The sequence below is a fragment of the Dreissena polymorpha genome, chromosome 10 (assembly GCF_020536995.1).
Source record: "Dreissena polymorpha isolate Duluth1 chromosome 10, UMN_Dpol_1.0, whole genome shotgun sequence".
NCBI lineage: Eukaryota > Metazoa > Mollusca > Bivalvia > Myida > Dreissenidae > Dreissena > Dreissena polymorpha.
In genome coordinates, this window is record NC_068364.1 from 81,975,697 (window position 1) to 81,995,972 (window position 20,276).

General features: G+C 35.0%; 1 protein-coding gene and 2 long non-coding RNA genes across 6 annotated transcripts in view; all 3 read left to right on the top strand.

Moving 5' to 3' along the window:
• The window catches only part of LOC127847358 (myosin light chain kinase, smooth muscle-like), a 65,933-nt gene that overhangs the window by 31,635 nt on the left and 14,022 nt on the right, over window positions 1–20,276 (top strand). For all 3 annotated transcript variants that reach the window (XM_052379216.1, XM_052379215.1, XM_052379217.1), the window contains 8 exons: window positions 6,960–7,144; window positions 9,350–9,528; window positions 9,821–11,285; window positions 14,269–14,416; window positions 15,400–15,600; window positions 17,726–17,869; window positions 18,851–19,023; window positions 20,024–20,192. In XM_052379216.1, coding sequence (XP_052235176.1) covers window positions 6,960–7,144; window positions 9,350–9,528; window positions 9,821–11,285; window positions 14,269–14,416; window positions 15,400–15,600; window positions 17,726–17,869; window positions 18,851–19,023; window positions 20,024–20,192 — 2,664 coding nt within the window. The remainder of the gene's footprint in view (window positions 1–6,959; window positions 7,145–9,349; window positions 9,529–9,820; window positions 11,286–14,268; window positions 14,417–15,399; window positions 15,601–17,725; window positions 17,870–18,850; window positions 19,024–20,023; window positions 20,193–20,276) is intronic.
• Window positions 13,081–14,250, top strand: LOC127847365 (uncharacterized). Of its 2 annotated transcripts, none has more exons than XR_008033940.1 (3): window positions 13,081–13,218; window positions 13,411–13,538; window positions 13,861–14,250. It is a non-coding gene; the product is annotated as an uncharacterized LOC127847365 (long non-coding RNA). The 2 variants fall into 2 exon arrangements; XR_008033939.1 differs by having other exon boundaries at window positions 13,090–13,346.
• Window positions 16,782–17,427, top strand: LOC127847366 (uncharacterized). The gene is made up of 2 exons (XR_008033941.1): window positions 16,782–17,004; window positions 17,167–17,427. It is a non-coding gene; the product is annotated as an uncharacterized LOC127847366 (long non-coding RNA).

Genomic DNA, 20,276 nt, shown 5'->3' on the forward strand with positions numbered 1-20,276 from the left:
TAACCTACTGAAAATATATCAGGTTTATTGTTGTGTAAGATACACATTTGTGGTATCTATTCATGGTTAAAGGAAATAAAATATTTCCTATCATAAACATAATCATAACTGAATTAATTATATGTAAATTGCAATAATGCAACATGTGAAATAATTTAATATTATTGATACTAAATTGTCTGCAATGCTTATTCATTATTTTAATCAATATTTTTATTACTTCTCCATGACACAAAACATTCATGATCAATATTAAATAATCTGAAATGCTTATCCTCGATTTCAATCAATATTTTTATTACTTCTCCATGGCACAATACATTCAGTTTTTCTTTTAATATACATTAATCTTCTAAAGGTTCATTTAAAGCATTCTAACTGAATTTATTTCAGTAATTAATTATTCTAAACCTAATTTGAGTGGATTTTATTTTAAACTGATTTTACTTTGGTATTTGTAAAGGAATCAATTGGCACAATGAAGGTATTGCATTTACAAGGCCAAAATGCATTCTATCTGAAAATGAAATCTGTATTAAACACTTGGATATGTAATTAAAAAAGATTGAGCCAACATTTATAATTAATTGGATTGAACATTTCATATTGATTGAATATTTGTATTTCAAATTCAGCTCCCAAATTAAAAATATTTAGATGTTTTGGTAAAGGTTTTGCTTTAATTTCTAATTTAATATTCTAGTATTTAGTAAGGAGATAAAAAATTGTACCCCTACAGCAAAGGAGAGTTTTTCATAATGGATTTATAATGTCCATCAGTCAATCTGTAAGTAGGAACAAAAAGTACCATTGTTGAGTCACAATATTCAGGCTTGACTGCTTTGTTCCTTGTGATAGTATATTATGGATGTACAATTTTGAATATTGAATTTTATGTTGCAAATGGTAAACAAACTTAGAAGCTTCAATTATTGAACTTTATGCAAAAAACAACAGATTCTTTATTATGATTTTTACAATTTGTTTGATAACTGTTAACTGTTATTTTCCGACTACACAATAGCGTTGTTTAAGAATATCAAACATATTGAACAAATTATTGAACAAATGAAAAACATTTCTTTGGGCACTTAATAGTTTAATCATAGTTGTACCAATTGCTGATACTATCTATTGACATAATTATGTTTCTTACATTTCTAATTTGGTCTCTTACAACTTTTATTTCATTCCTAATATAGACAAAATTTCCCAACAATGAGAGTACGTTAATTCAGTTGTTGTTTCCTTGAGGAAAGGGCAAATACATTAAAGTGAATAATTTAAAGCAAATGTCAGTGTGGCCATTACATTTAACCTTTCTGTATGAAGATGTATGCATTGCTATTTGTCAATGTTATTGTCTTGTAACAGTTGCTTTAAAGGTTTGAATTCCAAAACTCTAATGGGAATAAAATTGAACCTAAAAAAATAATGTTCTTTAATGAATTAAAGAAAGTTACGTAGGTTTGACATCTTTTTTTTTACACAAACACTATCTTGCTTTAAAGACATTTACATTTAATAACAAAGTAATATTAAACTACATGTAGTATGATTTCCTGGCTATCTTTCCAAACAGTTTAATACAACTCTGAAAAAATGCACTTATTTTGCTGTATTAAATACAGGTAATCAATGGTAAAAACATTGGAATTATGAATAATTAAGAGGATATGTTTATATATTTATTTTCTGCAATGTTCTTCTATTTACGCACAGAATATAATAATAATTTTGGCTTGAAACTGCTTTCGTAGCGTTAATAAGATAACGTGATGCCTCATAAAGGTTTATATGTGGAGTACTTTTATAACCACAAATAATCTGTCACAGGCAATATATCACTCAGAAACAAAAACCTAATGTGTCATTGTTCACCTAGTGAAGTGAACCTTTTGTTTATTTCTACCAAATGTAACAACTATGTTTCACGATATGATTGATATAATATATATTGGATATAAATGTGTGTAGGTAGCTTGTTTATTTTAAATGGTTCACAAAAAAACTGCGGAAATAGACAACAAGATTAATGCTCTATAAGTGAACGTACTATTTAATGTTGAAATATGATGATACTCAATTTTTTTCAGTACGAGAGCTTTAGAATAAAGACATTTTTTATACATGGCAGACCATGTAATATGTGCGTTGTGTCACACATGATAAAATCCCAAAGAGTATTTCTTTTTTTTTTATCTACCTGAATATCTTTTGATTTATTTACACTTCACTGAAGACAGGAGATAAAATTGTGATTAGTTTAATTGATGACTTTGTTAAAATAGTGTGGTTAGAATGGCAAGTTAGTATAAATTGATGGTATTTGTTTGTTTTCAGTTTTGATATGATTTATATTTGTTTGATTAACTGATTTAAACTGATTTAAAACGAACTAAAATTTAAAAATTGTAAATGAATGGAGTCAAGTGTCTTGCATTATGGAAGGATCTATAAGTGATATACATGGAACCTTTAGCATTGGAATATATCAGGTAATATGACTTTCACATTATAATTAACAAATAATAAACATTAATTAAACTGTCTTTATATGTAATTGACTAAATTTCCATTTGCTGTTTAAATATATTTTATGGCACTTAGCTATTTTATGCCCCCAAAGGAGGGCATATAGTGATCGGACTGTCCGTCCGTCTGTCTGTCTGTCTGTCTGTACGTCTGTCTGTCACACTTTTCCGTTTTGGTTTCGAAAAATGCTCATAACTTCTATGTCGCTCCAGATTTAACCTTCATATTTGCATGTGTATATGGACAAGGGCTTTCCATACCCACACAAATTTTGACCTCTTTGACCTTGAACTTAGGGTTAGTGTTAAGGTTTCGAAATCTGTGTTTAAGTTTCGAAAAAGCGTTTTTCCGGGGCATGGAGATGGAGACAGCTCTTGTTTGTTACTGTAATCGATAAATTTGAAAAAATGGTTTATATTCTAAACATTAAATAAATCACTCATATTTCATACATAATAACAAATAAAGTCATATTAGGTAAGATCAAAGTGAACTCACCACTAAAACTCTGCAACATTATTTAAAATGATAACTGCTCAGTATTTCTAACTTGATTTGTAGATAATGCAATATTGCAAAATCATGCGATTCCTATGTCAATAGAAATACACTAAAATTGTCCCTTTACCGTCATAAACTTGTAAACAGAAGAATGCAGCTGATATTTGGCTGATCATTGACACCTGTTGCCAAACAATAACGTGATATATGTAGACAAGTATATAGCTGACATAATATCAATTTGGAGGAGCTGATAGACAATATCGTTAACATATGGGCTGTGCTCTGTGAAAAGGGGGTTTAATGCATGTGCGTAGTGTTGTCCCATGCAGTCCGCACAGGCTAATCATGGACGACAGTTTCCGCCTTAACTTCATTTTCATTAAGAAGAGACTTAATTTAAACAAAAAATATCATGAAGGCGGAGATTGTCGTCCTCAAATAGCCTTAGTCTTGCAGTCTGCTCAGGTTTTATGCTGTTTGCTGCTCAAGTGATAAAAAGTTAAAAGAGTAATAGGGGGCATTGTGTTTCATAAACACAGCTCTTGTTATCATGTCATTTAGGGGCATTTAAAATGTAGGTAAGTCTCCATATGTAGAAAATGGAGCATTATGATATAATTGTCAATACAAACAAAACATTATCATGCGCTCCTTCATTGGGTTTTAAACTGTAATACTTTCTTAATTAAACTCCTTTTAAATTAGCTTTTTTATGTTGAGCAAAAAATGCATAACCATGCAAATAACCTACTGAACTTTCAATACAATATACAGGCCAATAAACTTCTAAAGTGGCATTTATAATACCTTAAGATATTTTACAATCCATAAATGTCTGTGCCGTAAATAAAAATAGTCATATAATTGCCTGAACCAAAATCTTGTAAACTGGGCCTTTGCAAATGGTTTTCACTTGAGTTAGGCCAAACACGATAATGGGTGTTGGTAACATTCAACTATGGAATATATGAATATTACATGAAGTTGATTTACAACTAGTTATGTTGTATTACAGAGTAATCTATGTAATTGTGATAATACAATTTGCTCTCCGAAACACCTTTGTGGTATTTAGCAGCATATTAAATTTGCACCTTATGTACTTCACTGGATTGTTTATTGACTACCTGTATCTAAAATCTAGTTTCCATGACAATAGCTTTTTTGTCAGCTTTTCTTTTATCATCTGTAATTACATTCAATTGTATGAAATAAAACCAATTTTACTTTTATGATGAGTATTATACTTACATGGGAAAAATTTGAGAACTTTTCCTGGACATCAAATAAAAAAATAAGCGATCATTAAACAGACCATTTTTGGAACTTGTGTATCTTATTTCATTACAAATATGTGTACCTTTTTACAGTACAACAATTGCTTTCTTACTGCATGATTAGTATAAGTGTTGTGGTAGATGGTCTTCAAGCACATATGGATCTTTGCCTCGCTTGAGAAAAAATCTTGCCTTGACATCTTAACCCATTTATGCCTAGCGTCTAGAAAAAAAGCCCTGGCAAACAGCGTAGACCCAGATGAGACACCGCAAGATGCGGCGTCTCATCAGGGTCTGCACTGTTTGCTTAAAGGAATTTCCATAAGAAATATTCCAAGTATAGAAATAAATATAGTAGACATCCCTAATTTTGGAAATAAATTGATCCAATTTAGAAGGATGGGAGAGTCCATTAGACATAAATGGGTTAATGGGCTCTGATAAGTGGAGAAATACTATAATTTGTAACTGGGACAGTCATACCATGACTTGTTTATCGGTTATCATTCAGCAAAATGGCTTAATTATAGTGTTATAAAAATTGGGCAGATTTTCTGCAATACTAATTCTCAGTTAGAGGGAAATCAACCTCCTAAATGATATGCAATATTCAAACTTCTGATACCTTTGCAAAAACCTAAACTATTTATTGCATTAAGCCTGGTCTATCAGCATGATACTGCTATTTCAAAAGGTAGATTAACAAGTGTTAAATTGGATTTGGTGCAGAGAAAAGAGCTGCAGATATAAAAAAAAAATATGTTTTAATGAATCTAATACCTGGGTCCCCTAGTTGTGATGCTATGTGGGACACGTGTTGAGTGGGGTTTAATTTTGTTGCACTGATGGTATGGGCCGTGCTCAGTGAAAATGGGGTTTGATGCATGTGCGTTAATTGTTAATAAGGCAAATCAGGGACAACACTTTTCGCTTTGACAATATTTTTACTTTTAAGAAAGTATCTTATTAGCTAAGATCCAGTTTAGGTGGAAAGTGTTGTCACTGATTAGCCTGTGCAGATGCATGAAGCCCCCTTTCACAGAGCATGGCACTTTTTTTTCTTAAGTGTGTGTGTGTGTGTGTGTGTGTGTTTAATGAATTTCTTTTATTGCAATAAGACAACTTGAATATTTGAAAATGGAATGCTTTGTATTGTTCATTGTTAAAAAACAATTTTGTTTACAGTTTTTATGCATAATAGTGTTGCAATTTTTTTAATAAAAGCATGGACATAATTTGCATCATGTGTTTGAAATAAATTCTATTCCCTTTGCCTGTGCACTCATTCTTTGCCCCTGGTCTTTCTGTTAAATACTCTAGGTACATGTACACACTCGCATGGTCTTGATCTCCACCCAGGGAGAATTCTTAAGGTGACAAGCCTAAAGACACCCAAGTACTGGTTCTTCCCAGAAATGGACACAAGAGGGACTAAATAAACGAAAGGCTTTTGGGCATAATAATATGGGCTTAATCTCAATCTGGACTTTTTTTCATTCTGTGAGAATGGCCGTTTTTAACAAACTTGGGAAATTTGTGACTCAAATTTTCACAATTTTTAGAAGTTTGTGTCTCAAATTTTCACAATTTTAGAATGTTTGAGACTCATTTTTTCACAATTTTGAACAATTCGCGACTAAGTTTTTTACCATTTTTTTTACTGTTCATGACTCATTATTTCACAATTTTGAACAGTTCACAACTCATTTTTCACAAAATGGGAGGGGGGGGGGGGGGGGGGCAAGGCCACCTCACAAAAACAGGAAAAAAAGCCCTGTCAATAATCTTGTGATTAAACAGGAAAGTTGACAATTGCTAAACCGCATAGCAAAACTATTATGCAAAATGTTCCGTTTTACTTTCTATAATGGAGATTCAGTTATTTAAATCAATAAAATAGGTCAAAATAATCAAAGTCCTATCATACTGCTTCTAAGGCACAATTAAGCTGACAGTGTTCAGACAGGCACAGGAGTATGCTAACTGTATTGTTGTGTTTAAAAATTAAATATTAAGAACTAACAGATTTATGCTTACAAAAGTTACCGTGGCAATAAACCCTCCCTTGCAAGCCCCTGCACGGCACGGCATGGTAGACGTCTATGGAAAAAAAATTGATAGTTATTCTCAAAAAGGTTTTTTCTTACTTTCTCTTTTCAGATGGACCCCCGCCTAAACTTCCTAAGCCAAAAAAGAATTAAAGCAGCAAATAACCTTTCTTCTTCTTTTCTTTAATTTCTGTCTTTTCTCTTTGTTTAATGTATAAAAAGCTTGTGTTTTTTTACTTCTATCTTTGTTTTAGTTTTTTTCATTTTTTTTATTGTGTGTTATACAAAAAAACTGAAATTGTTGTGACATTTTTTTTGCAATTCAAATGCAAAATATTTTTGTGACATTTTTTACAATCTAAGTGCAATATATATTTTTGACTGTGTGAATGACAATATATTAATACTGCATACCCAGGACAAGACATTCCATTTTCAACATTCAAGCGTTATTATGTGCGAAATTAACGTCAAGTGTGACGTCAAAGTGGGGAAATATGTGACAAAACAAAACAATATTAGTGATAACATGTCTTGTTTAGAATCTGTCTTTGCATTTTGCATGAATTGTTTGTTTGTTACTAACACCTCAAAGCAGACGACTCCACGCAAATCGAAGAAATCCAACAGACCGCGCCCGTCTTTGTGATCCGTCCATCAAACGCTCACGTCTGTGATCACGAAAGTGTGACCTTGAAGTGCCAAGTGTCGGGCGAACCCCCACCCTCCGTTCAGTGGCAGCGTGGGAGACAAACCCTCAAACACGGGGACAAATACAAGGTAGTGAATATGAGCCACACTCTACGAAAATGGGGCTTACTGCATTTGCATAAAGTGTTGTCCAAGTTTAGCCGGTGCAGTCTGCACAGACTAATAAGTAACGATACTTTCCATGTTTATGGTATTTTTGTTTAAAGGAAGTCTCTTATTAGCGAAAAACCAGTTTAGAGGGAGAGTGTTGTCTCTAATTAGCCTGTACTGACTGCAAATGCATTAAGGCCTGTTTTCCCAGAGTTAGGTTATTATAAATTAATGTATTCTGTTCATTATCTAATGCACCTAATGGCCATACAATGAAGATGATCTTTATAATTGGCACTGGTAAAATATTATGGTATACCCACCAATAAATTTGTGGTAACATGTTGAAAGAGGCAATATGGCAGATATTAATAATGCAGGGTTTTGGAGAATTTCCAACTTTGCTTTTGTATTACATGCAGCACTGTTAAACTGCATTGTCTGCCATCATGCAGTACTTTCTTTTTATAAGGAAAGTATTCTCATTTGATGTTCAGTGACCATGAACTGTGGTTTCAATAGGTTTTGGTGTTTAACATTTGAAGTTTGTGGATTTTAATTGTTATTATTTAGTTTATAGTGTAGATAAAAGTTAAATTTTTGTTGGAAATAAGAGTTTCATATTGACTGGCTTGAAATTTTTACATTCATAGCAAGAGGTGGCAACTATCGCATATCTTGTTGACTTAAACTATTTTTCTCTTTTGTTATGTTTGGATTTTTTATTGTGAAGAAACGCCAAGATTTTTTATTATCCTCTTACAATGCATTTACAATACCTTCTGTGTAATTCAGGTTTAGTACAATATGAGAACACAACCATGTTTTGAAGTACAAAGAATATGTTAAAAAAATAGACCTTATATCTGATATTTTCTGCACACAATTAATATTGTACCATATAATCGACTTTTTGTTCAGTTTTAATCAGTTAAAACAAACATTTTCCAATGATAACTGGTTATTGTAAACATACAGACATAAAATGTCATGTGAAAAACATAACTCTTTTAGTGCTGGAACCGAATTTTAAAGGCCTTTGCAAACAGTTTGGATCGAGATGAGACACCACAAAACGTGGCGTCTCATCAGGATCCAAACTGTTTGCTATTCTTATAGTATTTTTTTTTTTTTAATCAAAGAAAAATGCTAATTTGAGAAATTCAGCAGACGACATTTTAGCAGACGACAAATTTCCCAGCATGCAAAGGGTTAAACAATTGACGATTGGTTGTATGCAGTGTTTGAATGAGTGCAAATATGTGATAAGATGTGAGATAAATGAAATAGTTGCCAGTTAAAAGGCAGTGTATGACGGTGCTCAGGTCCATTTAATTCTTACAAAAGTCTGACATTTTAAGTCTCACGGGGAGCTGTTTTCTGAATCTCTGTATTACTGTGTAGTTACTTTCAGCAAAAATAACATTTTATTAGTCCATTGTTAAGTTTATGGAAGGAACAAACATTTAAAATTTAAGATGCAAATGGGTGTGTGTATATGTAAGGTCATATATTTTATACATGTGGAATAAATTATTTGATAACACAAATTGGCGGTAATGGATATATTTGATAAAGTCGTGATTCTAAATTAGTTTTCAAAATTATTTAAATACACCAGCGCATAACATTTATTGGGCTTAAATGTTACAGTTTGAAACAGATGTTATTGGACATCATCTGAACTTTTCATGACTCTAATTACCTGAAACAATTACTGGCTATATCCCTTGAGCTACAATTTAATGATGGCTATAATGCAAACTTAGTATTTAACTGTAATTATTATAATTCAAGTGTAATGTTGAAGTTTGTGTGTATAAGTAGGTTGAGAAGAATAAGATCTCTTACATACATAAAAGGAATATTTCAGTTAGATAATATACGCAAGTGAAAACAGTTTGAACTTTTTCTTTTAACTGATGTTTTGAATAAGATTAATAAATAAATTATATAGGTTAGTGTTCACAACTATTGTATCTGGAAAAAAAAAGATGTTGAAACAAAGGATTTACGCGGATTATAGCCCTCAGAATTATATACAAAACGTTACCATTATCATCTTGTGTATCATCATGAAAATACTTCATGATTTAGAATTATTTACTATACAATCATGTAGTTAACAGCTGATGATTTTTAAGTATGTACTCAAATTAAAACGTTTTTCTTTTATTGTTTCAGATCAGTAGTATAGGAGATGAACACTTTCTAGAAATTGTGTCAGCCACAACTAACGACATCGGCCAGTACACTTGTACACTGTGTAACCTGCACGGGTCTACGAGTGCCACGTGCGATCTGACAGTAGGAGAGGTCACTCCAAACAACTCACTCCCGTCACGCTTTCTGCTTAGGAAAAGGTAACTGCAGAAAAACGTGTATTATGTATTTTGTATTCAGACTTAGTAGTCTATTTTTTGTTGATCTCTGTTAAAAATGTTCTAGTATTTTGTGATATATTGACAATAACATAAATGTTGCTTCAATAAATAATCACTTAACAAAATAGTTAACTGGACTCATCTGTTAAGATATTGCACTTTTTTGAGTGAGATAACTCCTAAATTTTTCTACTTATGTTTGATATGATATTTAAATCCCATAATTGACAGTTCCTTACTTGTACTGATTTATACTGTTTGTTTGATACAGATCTCAAGATATTTATAACGGAAAGTCCAGTACCACAGACTCTGAAGGTTCTGATATTTCATCCAGTGAGGCAGAACAGTTTAAATCTTCATTTGCATTAAAACGAAGCAGCCTGCCACTAGTAAGCTCATCTCCCAAGCAACAAATATCCGAACCAAAGTACAGTCGAGCCGTTAGCTCACCAGGAACTAGTACCCATGTTACTAGTGTGTGTATTCCTACTCCAACAATAAAAGAAGTTCCAGAAGAAATAATTAAACCTAAAGTTATAGAATTTGATTTTACAAAACGTTCTATCAAATGCAAAGAAATAGCTGGTAAAAAAAACGAAAGTATTAAAGATAACCAGTATATAGAAAATAAATCTTTAAGTGATAAAAGTAGTTCCTCTGATAAAATATATCATGCTTCAGAAGTGAAAATAGTTAAAAACGTAGCTCAATCTCAAGAAACAGATATCAAAGCAGCATTTGTAGAAAGTGTTCCCATTCCTGGGAAGAACTTGCCTGTAAACAAATTAAAATCTCCAAAGTCACTGTCCTATGAAAATAAAGGGGGCATAACTCAGGTCGATTTCCGTGGACTGCTTAAAAACACTAGTGACAAGCCTTCAGACTCATCAGACTCTACAGTGAGTTCAGGAAAGCCTTTATGTGAAACTGATCAAGGTTTCTTGAAGTCCGCGTCAAAGGAACCCAAAGTTGATCTATCTCAGAGAAAGAAACTCTTTGAAAGATCTTTGACCAATGAAAGTGTTCCAAACGGTGTTCACAAAAAGAGTGACAAGTCTGTTGTTAAAGCAGGAAAAATAGACAAAGCTCAGAAACAGTTTGAAAGTCAAACATTGGAGACAAAATCTGATTTTAGGACCGTTCTTAAGCCAAGGAAAGACAACTCTTCTTCTGAAAAAATACCCATCGGTGAGGAAGTAAAACAGGTGGATTTCCGCAATCTGCTAAAGCATAAAATAAGTGCTGAATCTGTGAGCGACAAAAAAACTGAGGTCAGGTCAACTGCAGTTACTGTTACACAAAGCGATTCAAACAATTCCAGCCCAAGTGCATTTGAAACTTTTGCAAAACTTGAAAAAACATCTACAGCGCAATTATCCCTCTTGGAAAAAAGACAAAGCAAAGCTAATGCGGGCAAATTAACTTTAGACTTAAAGAAACCTAAAGAAAATAAATCCAGGGCTGTTGCAAGCAAGTTTGACTTTAAGAGTGTTTTGACTTCAAAAGAGAGTGAACATCTAAAAGCTCATTGTAAATATAATGGTGAAGTAGTGAAACCTCAGCCAAGGCGGATTTCTCAATCAAAATTGGCCGTCATGGAAACAAAACCAGTGTTCAAAGACCAGCTGTGTGATTGTTCAGTGGAACATGGAAGCCAAGTGGTGCTGGAATGTCAGGTGACTGGAATACCTCCCCCCAATGTGAGCTGGTCTGTCAACAAAACAGAAATCAAGGTTAGTTAGTAAAGCATTAAATAGAGGATATGTGTTGGATTCGGTGGATTATCAATTTTAATTCATGAGTGATCATAGAAAATAATATTTTCACGAGTGGCGCAGCCACAAGTGAAAATATAAATTTTCTATGATCACGAGTGAATTAAAATCGATATTCTACCCAATCCAACAAATGTTCTTTTTATTTTATGCTTTTTTCACAGTTTGTAATTATACATTGTTAAAGAGTTTAAAGAATTTCGCTTGGATAATGATATCATTTCGTCAAATAAATGACGTCATTTCACAGTTAACAGTGAATATTATCGATAATTTTAACTGTTTGAAATAGTGAAATTATCAGTTTTAATTCACTAATATTTCTCTATAAACAACCGTAAAGCATAAAATAAATATTTTTATAGCCCCCACTTTTTTTTGCTTGTCCAGTTGTCAAGTCTGGTAAGTCTGTCAGATGGGGCAGCAATGTCCTACATGTCTTGCAATTCTTTTGTATTTCCTCAGTTGAGGGTTGAGAGGGAAAGTATCTTTTATATAGTTGTTAAGCAGATACCGCAGTTTTATCTCTTAGACTACCCAAACCATTCATTTTGTCCTGATATTACACACTTTTAACCGGTATGCATTTGAATATGTTCATACAGTTATTGACTTAGTTAGAAAATGATGTATATATATTTATTTGTCACATACATGTTGAAGCCACAAATTAGACATTTTGTGTCTTAAGACTTTCATGAATAATTAAGTTTTTGCACTATTGGTTAAGTGTGTTAAGTGTGACAAAATGGCATTATTCATCATCATTATCATTCCCTTGACAGGTTTGGCCATGGGGGGGGGGGATCCTCCTCTCAGTCAGGTCTGTTGTGTGCTGCTAAGAGTTAATTTCATCCATGGGAAGGGATGTCCACTCTTTGACATTGTTAATTAAGAATAGTAGATTATTTATATGCATAACAAAACAAGCATTCAATTTGTATACCATCTCAACCCAAGTAATCAATTGTATACGAAATGAGCAGCCTTGAGGTAAAACAGGACATAATGCATGTGCCTTAAGTGTCGTTCTGTACAGACTGCACAGGACCCTGAGGTAAAACAGGACATAATGAATGTGCCTTAAGTATCATTCTGTACAGACTGCACAGGACCCTGAGGTAAAACAGGACATAATGCATGTGCCTTAAGTATCATTCTGTACAGACTGCACAGGACCCTGAGGTAAAACAGGACATAATGCATGTGCCTTAAGTGTCGTTCTGTACAGACTGCATAGGACCCTGAGGTAAAACAGGACATAATGCATGTGCCTTAAGTGTCGTTCTGTACAGACTGCACAGGACCCTGAGGTAAAACAGGACATAATGAATATGCCTTAAGTGTCGTTCTGTACAGACTGCACAGGACCCTGAGGTAAAACAGGACATAATGCATGTGCCTTAAGTGTTGTTCTGTACAGACTGCACAGGACCCTGAGGTAAAACAGGACATAATGCATGTGCCTTAAGTGTCGTTCTGTACAGACTGCATAGGACCCTGAGGTAAAACAGGACATAAAGCATGTGCCTTAAGTGTCGTTCTGTACAGACTGCACAGGACCCTGAGGTAAAACAGGACATAATGCAATTGTGCCTTAAGTATCGTTCTGTACAGACTGCACAGGACCCTTAGGTAAAACAGGACATAATGCATGTGCCTTAAGTGTCGTTCTGTACAGACTGCACAGGACCCTGAGGTAAAACAGGACATAATGCATATGCCTTAAGTGTCGTTCTGTACAGACTGCACAGGACCCTGAGGTAAAACAGGACATAATGCATGTACCTTAAGTGTCGTTCTGTACAGACTGCACAGGACCCTGAGGTAAAACAGGACATAATGCATGTGCCTTAAGTGTCGTTCTGTACAGACTGCACAGGACCCTGAGGTAAAACAGGACATAATGCATGTACCTTAAGTGTCGTTCTGTACAGACTGCACAGGACCCTGAGGTAAAACAGGACATAATGCATGTGCCTTAAGTATCGTTCTGTTCAGACTGCACAGGACCCTGAGGTAAAACAGGACATAATGCATGTGCCTTAAGTGTTGTTCTGTACAGACTGCACAGGACCCTGAGGTAAAACAGGACATAATGCATGTGCCTTAAGTGTCGTTCTGTACAGACTGCACAGGACCCTGAGGTAAAACAGGACATAATGCATGTGCCTTAAGTGTCGTTCTGTACAGACTGCACAGGACCCTGAGGTAAAACAGGACATAATGCATGTGCCTTAAGTGTCGTTCTGTACAGACTGCACAGGAACCTGAGGTAAAACAGGACATAATGCATGTACCTTAAGTGTCGTTCTGTACAGACTGCACAGGACCCTGAGGTAAAACAGGACATAATGCAATTGTGCCTTAAGTGTCGTTCTGTACAGACTGCACAGGACCCTGAGGTAAAACAGGACATAAAGCATGTGCCTTAAGTGTCGTTCTGTACAGACTGCACAGGACCCTGAGGTAAAACAGGACATAATGCATATGCCTTAAGTGTCGTTCTGTACAGACTGCACAGGACCCTTAGGTAAAACAGGACATAATGCATGTGCCTTAAGTGTCGTTCTGTACAGACTGCACAGGACCCTGAGGTAAAACAGGACATAATGCATGTGCCTTAAGTGTCGTTCTGTACAGACTGCACAGGACCCTGAGGTAAAACAGGACATAATGCATGTGCCTTAAGTGTCGTTCTGTACAGACTGCAATGTGCCTTAAGTGTCGTTCTGTACAGACTGCAATGTGCCTTAAGTGTCGTTCTGTACAGACTGCAATGTGCCTTAAGTGTCGTTCTGTACAGACTGCAATGTGCCTTAAGTGTCGTTCTGTACAGACTGCACAGGCTAATCTTGGGCCAAACTTAACCCACATGCATTAAGGCCCTGTTTTTCATAGCAAGGCTTAAAATATTGACGGTTCTCTTCGGTTGTTTCAGCAAAGCAAGTATTTCCGCATGTCCTACACAGAGGACCGGGCTAAGTTGGTGATTGCTGAGGTCTACTCTGAGGACGAGGGTGAATACACGTGCACAGCAACAAATGCTTCCGGTTCCGCACAGACCTCTTGTAATATTGTAGTTCTAGGTACTGGAAATTTGTTTCATTAAAAGTATTTGATCCTTTTTCTGGGAAAACAGGCATTAATCACTGTTAAGTGTCGTGGCAGTCCGCACAGGCTAATTAGAGACAATGCTTTCCACTTTTATGGGTTTTTTTCGTTTAAAGGGAAGTCTCTTGTAAGCGAAAAAAATAGTTGAGGCTTAAAGTTTCTCCCTTAATTAGCCTGTGCCAGCTGCACAGGATAATCTGCGTTGACAATTTGCACTGAAGTATTTGACCCCGTATTCCCAGAACGAGGCTCAATTTTTTATCTTAATATTTTTCAGGATCACTTTCATAATATTGACATAACCCTTTCCCACTTAGATAATTGACATAACCCTTTCCCACTTAGATACGTATTTTCACGTATTTGTAGTCCCTTAGAAAGTTACATTTTATTGAAGACCTTTCTTACTACCGGTAGATTCAAGTTTGTAAGGCTTCATATCCAACCCTAAGATACTGTTGAGCAGCAAACAGCATAAACCTGAAAAGACTGCGAGTTACTCACAGGCTGTTCTGGTTTTATGCTGTTTGCACATAACCATTTTCTCTTTGTCTCTGAGTGGGAAAAAGTTAAACAACTTCATTTCAATGAAATTATTCCCATGTTAATTAAAAAAAATTAAGCTAGCTTGACTTAAAAGATGAAAATTATGGACAAAATTATGTTATGCATATACTATTACATATATTAATGCATATACTATTACATATACTATAAGTCTATAACATATACTATTACATATACTATTACAAGCAAGGTATATGGTGTAAACACCATTTTTCAGGTAAAGACAATCATGTCAAATTCCATAAATAGGGATTAAAATGGTCAATCTCAAGTGTGTTAAAGTAACAGAAAGGACCTTTTTAACACTAATATGTTGCAGTATGAAATTATCCCAACCCATTCAAAAAAATTTGATTGTCATCGCTATAAATTTTCCATCTCATTATTGTAGATCGACCAGATTCCCCCGTTAACTTGGAGGATGAAAATGACGAGCCTTTCTCCCCCACTGCAACTCCCCCCAAAATCTACAACATCTGTCCAGCTGAGTTCTGCATTAAGCGTGGGGGCACTATCGAGTTCAAGGCCTCGTATACGTCAGTGCCACCAGGAACCGTGATGTGGTATAAGAACAAAGAAGAACTCAAGTCAGGTAGGACTGTTTGTAAGGGCTCTTTCATGTAGATAATGGATATTGTTAGGGCACAGTCATGTAGATAGTGGTCGTAGAAAAAAATGTTATTAAAAAATGGTCTTACTTGTAATCCCACTGGACTTTGAGTTATCATTGTGCTGTTGTGTATAATTGTGTACTTTATACTGGGTAATTATGATGTTTCATTACTTGAGTGTGCCAAAGTTTATTTTGTTAACGTCCCCTATATATATACCGGTAGCTATGTTTGTTCATTTTGTTCCTTGTATCTCCATCTTTATGAAGTCAACTGAAAATGACATGTTCTCTTAAACATCAATAATACTTCCTACAATGATTTGATACAAGCATCAGTGTGTTTTGTTTTTTTTTCATTCAAAATCGGGTCTGTAATCGGCCCTATTCCCAATGGAAAAAGTATATATTTTTCCCAAATGGGAGCAAAAAATTCCCAATGGAAGGTTTCCAAACAAATTTTTTTTTTAGATCTCAATATTTTATTATACTCCCATCCATATAAGTTCAAACTTAGTAAATATAATACTGAAAACACGTATTTTCTAAATTTTGAAGCATTTTAAAGCAAAACAACAACACTAATTTCCCAATTGTAGTCAAAGCACAACAAATTTTCCCAATCCAAAGGGACCCTGCCCCATTCCCAAAATGATGAGAAAAGCACTGAGCATTATTGTTGTCTTTAAACACAATTAACACACCCGCATTACACTAACCTTGTGTTGACCATGACCTTGATATTCTTCTACTTAAAATGTGCACTTAGATAAAAAAAATAATTACACAAGGTCCAGATTCGTTAACCAAGAATGGCATGTTTCATCCAATATCAATGACGTTTCCTACTACAAAGCTGTGATGGATAATGTCTTAGAACACTGTCAACACAACCACATGGGCTGACCCCTTTTGGCCTTGACATCGGCCTTCTTGTGGCATTTTTCAGTTAACCCAAATCAACCATTGGCTTGAGATCAATACAACTAACTATCAAGCTTTCATATTTCAGTTATACACTCACTCTCACCTTACCTTATTTTGACCTTGACCTTATTTTGGACAATTCTGACCAGGCTACCACCAAGGGGAATCAGCATTGACCGAAGGAAGCATTTTGTTAATTTTATGGCCATGGACCTTTAAAATGACATATCAAGTGTATTTTTAACCAGGTTTTCCGAAGGAAAAAACTGGTTATTAGATTGGCGAATGCGGGCGGGCTGGCTGGCGGGCTGGCTGGCTGGCGGGCTGGCGGGCTGGCGGAATAAGCTTGTCCGGGCCATAACTATGTCGTTCATTGTCAGATTTTAAAATCATTTGGCACATTTGTTCACCATCATTGGACTGTGTGTCGCGCAAAATAATTACGTCGATATCTCCAAGGTCAAGGTCACACTTTGAGTTCAAAGGTCAAAAATGGCCATAAATGAGCTTGTCCGAGCCATAACTATGTCGTTCATAGTCAGATTTTAAAATCATTTGGCACATTTGTTCACCATCATTGGACGGTGTGTCGCGCGAAATAATTACGTCGATATCTCCAAGGTCAAGGTCACACTTTGAGTTCAAAGGTCAAAAATGGCCATAAATGAGCTTGTCCTGGCCATAACTATGTCATTCATTGTGAGATTTTAAAATCATTTGGCACATTTGTTCACCATCATGGGACGGTGTGTCCCACGAAAGAATCACGTCAATATCTCCAATGTCAAGGTCGCCACGACTAAAAATAGATTTAAAAAAAAAAAAAAACTTACAAAGGGGGTTAATTTTTTTTGGTCATTTCAAAAGTTCAGTTTGAGTTTTCTCCCTTTATCAGATTTTTTTTTCACAATGAAAACCTGGTTTTGTGACAATTTTGTCCCTTGTTGTTTTTGGTTTGACATTTAGGTTTATATTGATTTAATTTTTTTTTTTTAATTCTTTTAATATATTTTTTAAAATAATGGCTGCTTTAAGTATTGTATATTAACAATTGTGATTATTATATAAATTATTAAGTATTTCTTAACGCTGTCTACACATATAACCAGTATAAAAGGTTTGTATTGTCAAAATTGCGAAACAATATCTCAAATTCATTACCATTTTTGTTATATTTTAGATTCCAGGCGAAAGATTGAAACCAGCGAACATTTCAGCACATTAACTATTGATAACATTCAACCATCAGACAGTGGCAAATTTTACATAAGTGTGGAAAATAGACTCGGCCATGATACAGCCTTTGCTTCACTAACTGTTGAAGGTACTTTTAGGGCTGTTAACCCATTTATGCTTAGCGTCTAGAAAAGAGGCATTGGCAAACAGCGTAGACCCAGATGAGACGTCGCATGATGTGTCGTCTCATCAGGGTCTGCGCTGTTTGCTTAAAGGAATTTCTGTAAAAAATATTCTAAATATAGAAATAAATATACTAGACATCCCTAATTTTGGAAATAAATTGATCCAATTTAGAAGGATGGGAGAGTCCACTAGGCATAAATTGGTTAGATTAAACTTTCTGAGGACTACAAATGAATCAAAATGCGTATCTAATTGGTAAAGGGTTAATGTGCCTTTTGATCCTTATGTTTTATTGTAGCAATGCACATCTAAGGTTCTTTCAGCATATTTGTGTTCTCTTACAAGGTGACTAATAATGATGGTTATTGCAACAGCAGCGGAAGCAGCAATTGTTTAATAAAACTTTTCAAAAGTGTTTGAGGCTTACAAGAAGAATTGTGTTTGGTTCCCAGCCCAATTATTCTCATTAAATTTCATTAGTTTAAACCTATTTATTTTAGCTTGATTGCATTTAAAGCACTTACTACTTATTTGAAACGCCCTCGGGTCAATTTCCTGGGACTAGAACCAGTGCTTGGTGTCAATGGAGGAGATTTAAAGAGCTTTCCCACGGTGGGGATTGAACATGTCACCCTAGGGGGACACAATATCCATTACGCCATGGCGTACCCACTTACTTGATCCAACACTTTCAGCTGAGTACAAGTTGTGAAAAATGTGTTTTTTTCCTTGAGCACTTTCATGAAATAGGTCTTTGAAAATTGTGCATACCTAATTGTAATTAAAACTGAACTCCATTGTCAAGAAATATTTTAAGGAAATATTATTCAAAATGACATTTTCTTTGTAGACTTTTTCAAATAAAATGTCTTCATTCTACTTAAGTTAAGAAGTACATTTGAAAAGTGTTTTGGTTTTAGTAAGGTAATCGGTTTATTTATAGATGTTCCCGAGCCACCTGCAGGTCAACCTGGAGTCAGTGAAGTTACCTTGACCTCAGCCACGGTGTCCTGGTACGGACCCGCCTTTGATGGGGGTTGTCCTGTTTCTAATTATAGACTTGAAATGTGTGACGCTGAAGAGCAGGAGTGGACACTAGTAACATCTAAGTGCATAGTAAGTGTCAGACAAAATGTTTGAGCATTGCTCTGTGACAAAGGGGCTTAATGCGTAATGTGTCTTCTCAGATAAGCCTGTGCAGTCTGCACATGCTTATCACGGACATCTTCTTCCGTCTAGACTGGCTTTTCCTTTAGAGACTGCCAGGAAACAGTGTCATTCCTGATTAGCCTGTGAAGAATGCAAAGGCTAATCTGTAATGACACTTAATGCATATGCAATTAAGCCTTGTTATCCCAGAGCATGGCTCAATAAAAATGTTCTTCTTTAAAAAAAATAGTATGGTACATGTTCTACCATACATTCATTATCTGATGTACATGTTCTACCATACATTCATTATCTGATGTACATGTTCTACCACACATTCATTATCTGATGTACATGTTCTACCATACATTCATTACCTGATGTACATGTTCTACCATACATTCATTATCTTGTGTACATGTTCTACCATACATTCATTCTCTGATGTACATGTTCTACCATACATTCATTATCTGATGTACATGTTCTACCATACATTCATTATCTGATGTACATGTTCTACCTACCACACATTCATTATCTGATGTACATGTTCTACCACACATTCATTATCTGATGTACATGTTCTACCATACATTCATTATCTGATGTACATGTTCTACCATACATTCATTATCTGATGTACATGTTCTACCATACATTCATTATCTGATGTACATGTTCTACCATACATTCATTATCTGATGTACATGTTCTACCATACATTCATTATCTGATGTACATGTTCTACCTACCACACATTCATTATCTGATGTACATGTTCTACCATACATTCATTATCTGATGTACATTCCATCGTAGTTAAAACCTGCTAATTCTGTCCACTTGAAATATCTGGGTAGTACCTTTAAATTTATTCAATTAAAAATATCTGTAACAAATGAAGAAAACTGTTCAATGAAAGCATTTTAGATCACCGGGCTTAAACATGTATTTCCACGTTCAGAGCACCACATACAGAGTTGATCAGCTGAAACCCCACACACCCTACTTCTTTAGAGTGTTTGCCGAGAACAAACATGGGCTCAGCCAGCCATGTCAGACGCCCGAGGTCACGGTTACCTCCGACAGACGACCCTCCGCCTTCCTTAGATTGCCCAGCACAGAGTCTGATGGTACGTGACATCATGGTTGATTTGCTGTCAAGATTGCTGTTTTGTCAAGGTTGTTACATGTTTTCAAGGTTTATTTGCTTTCAA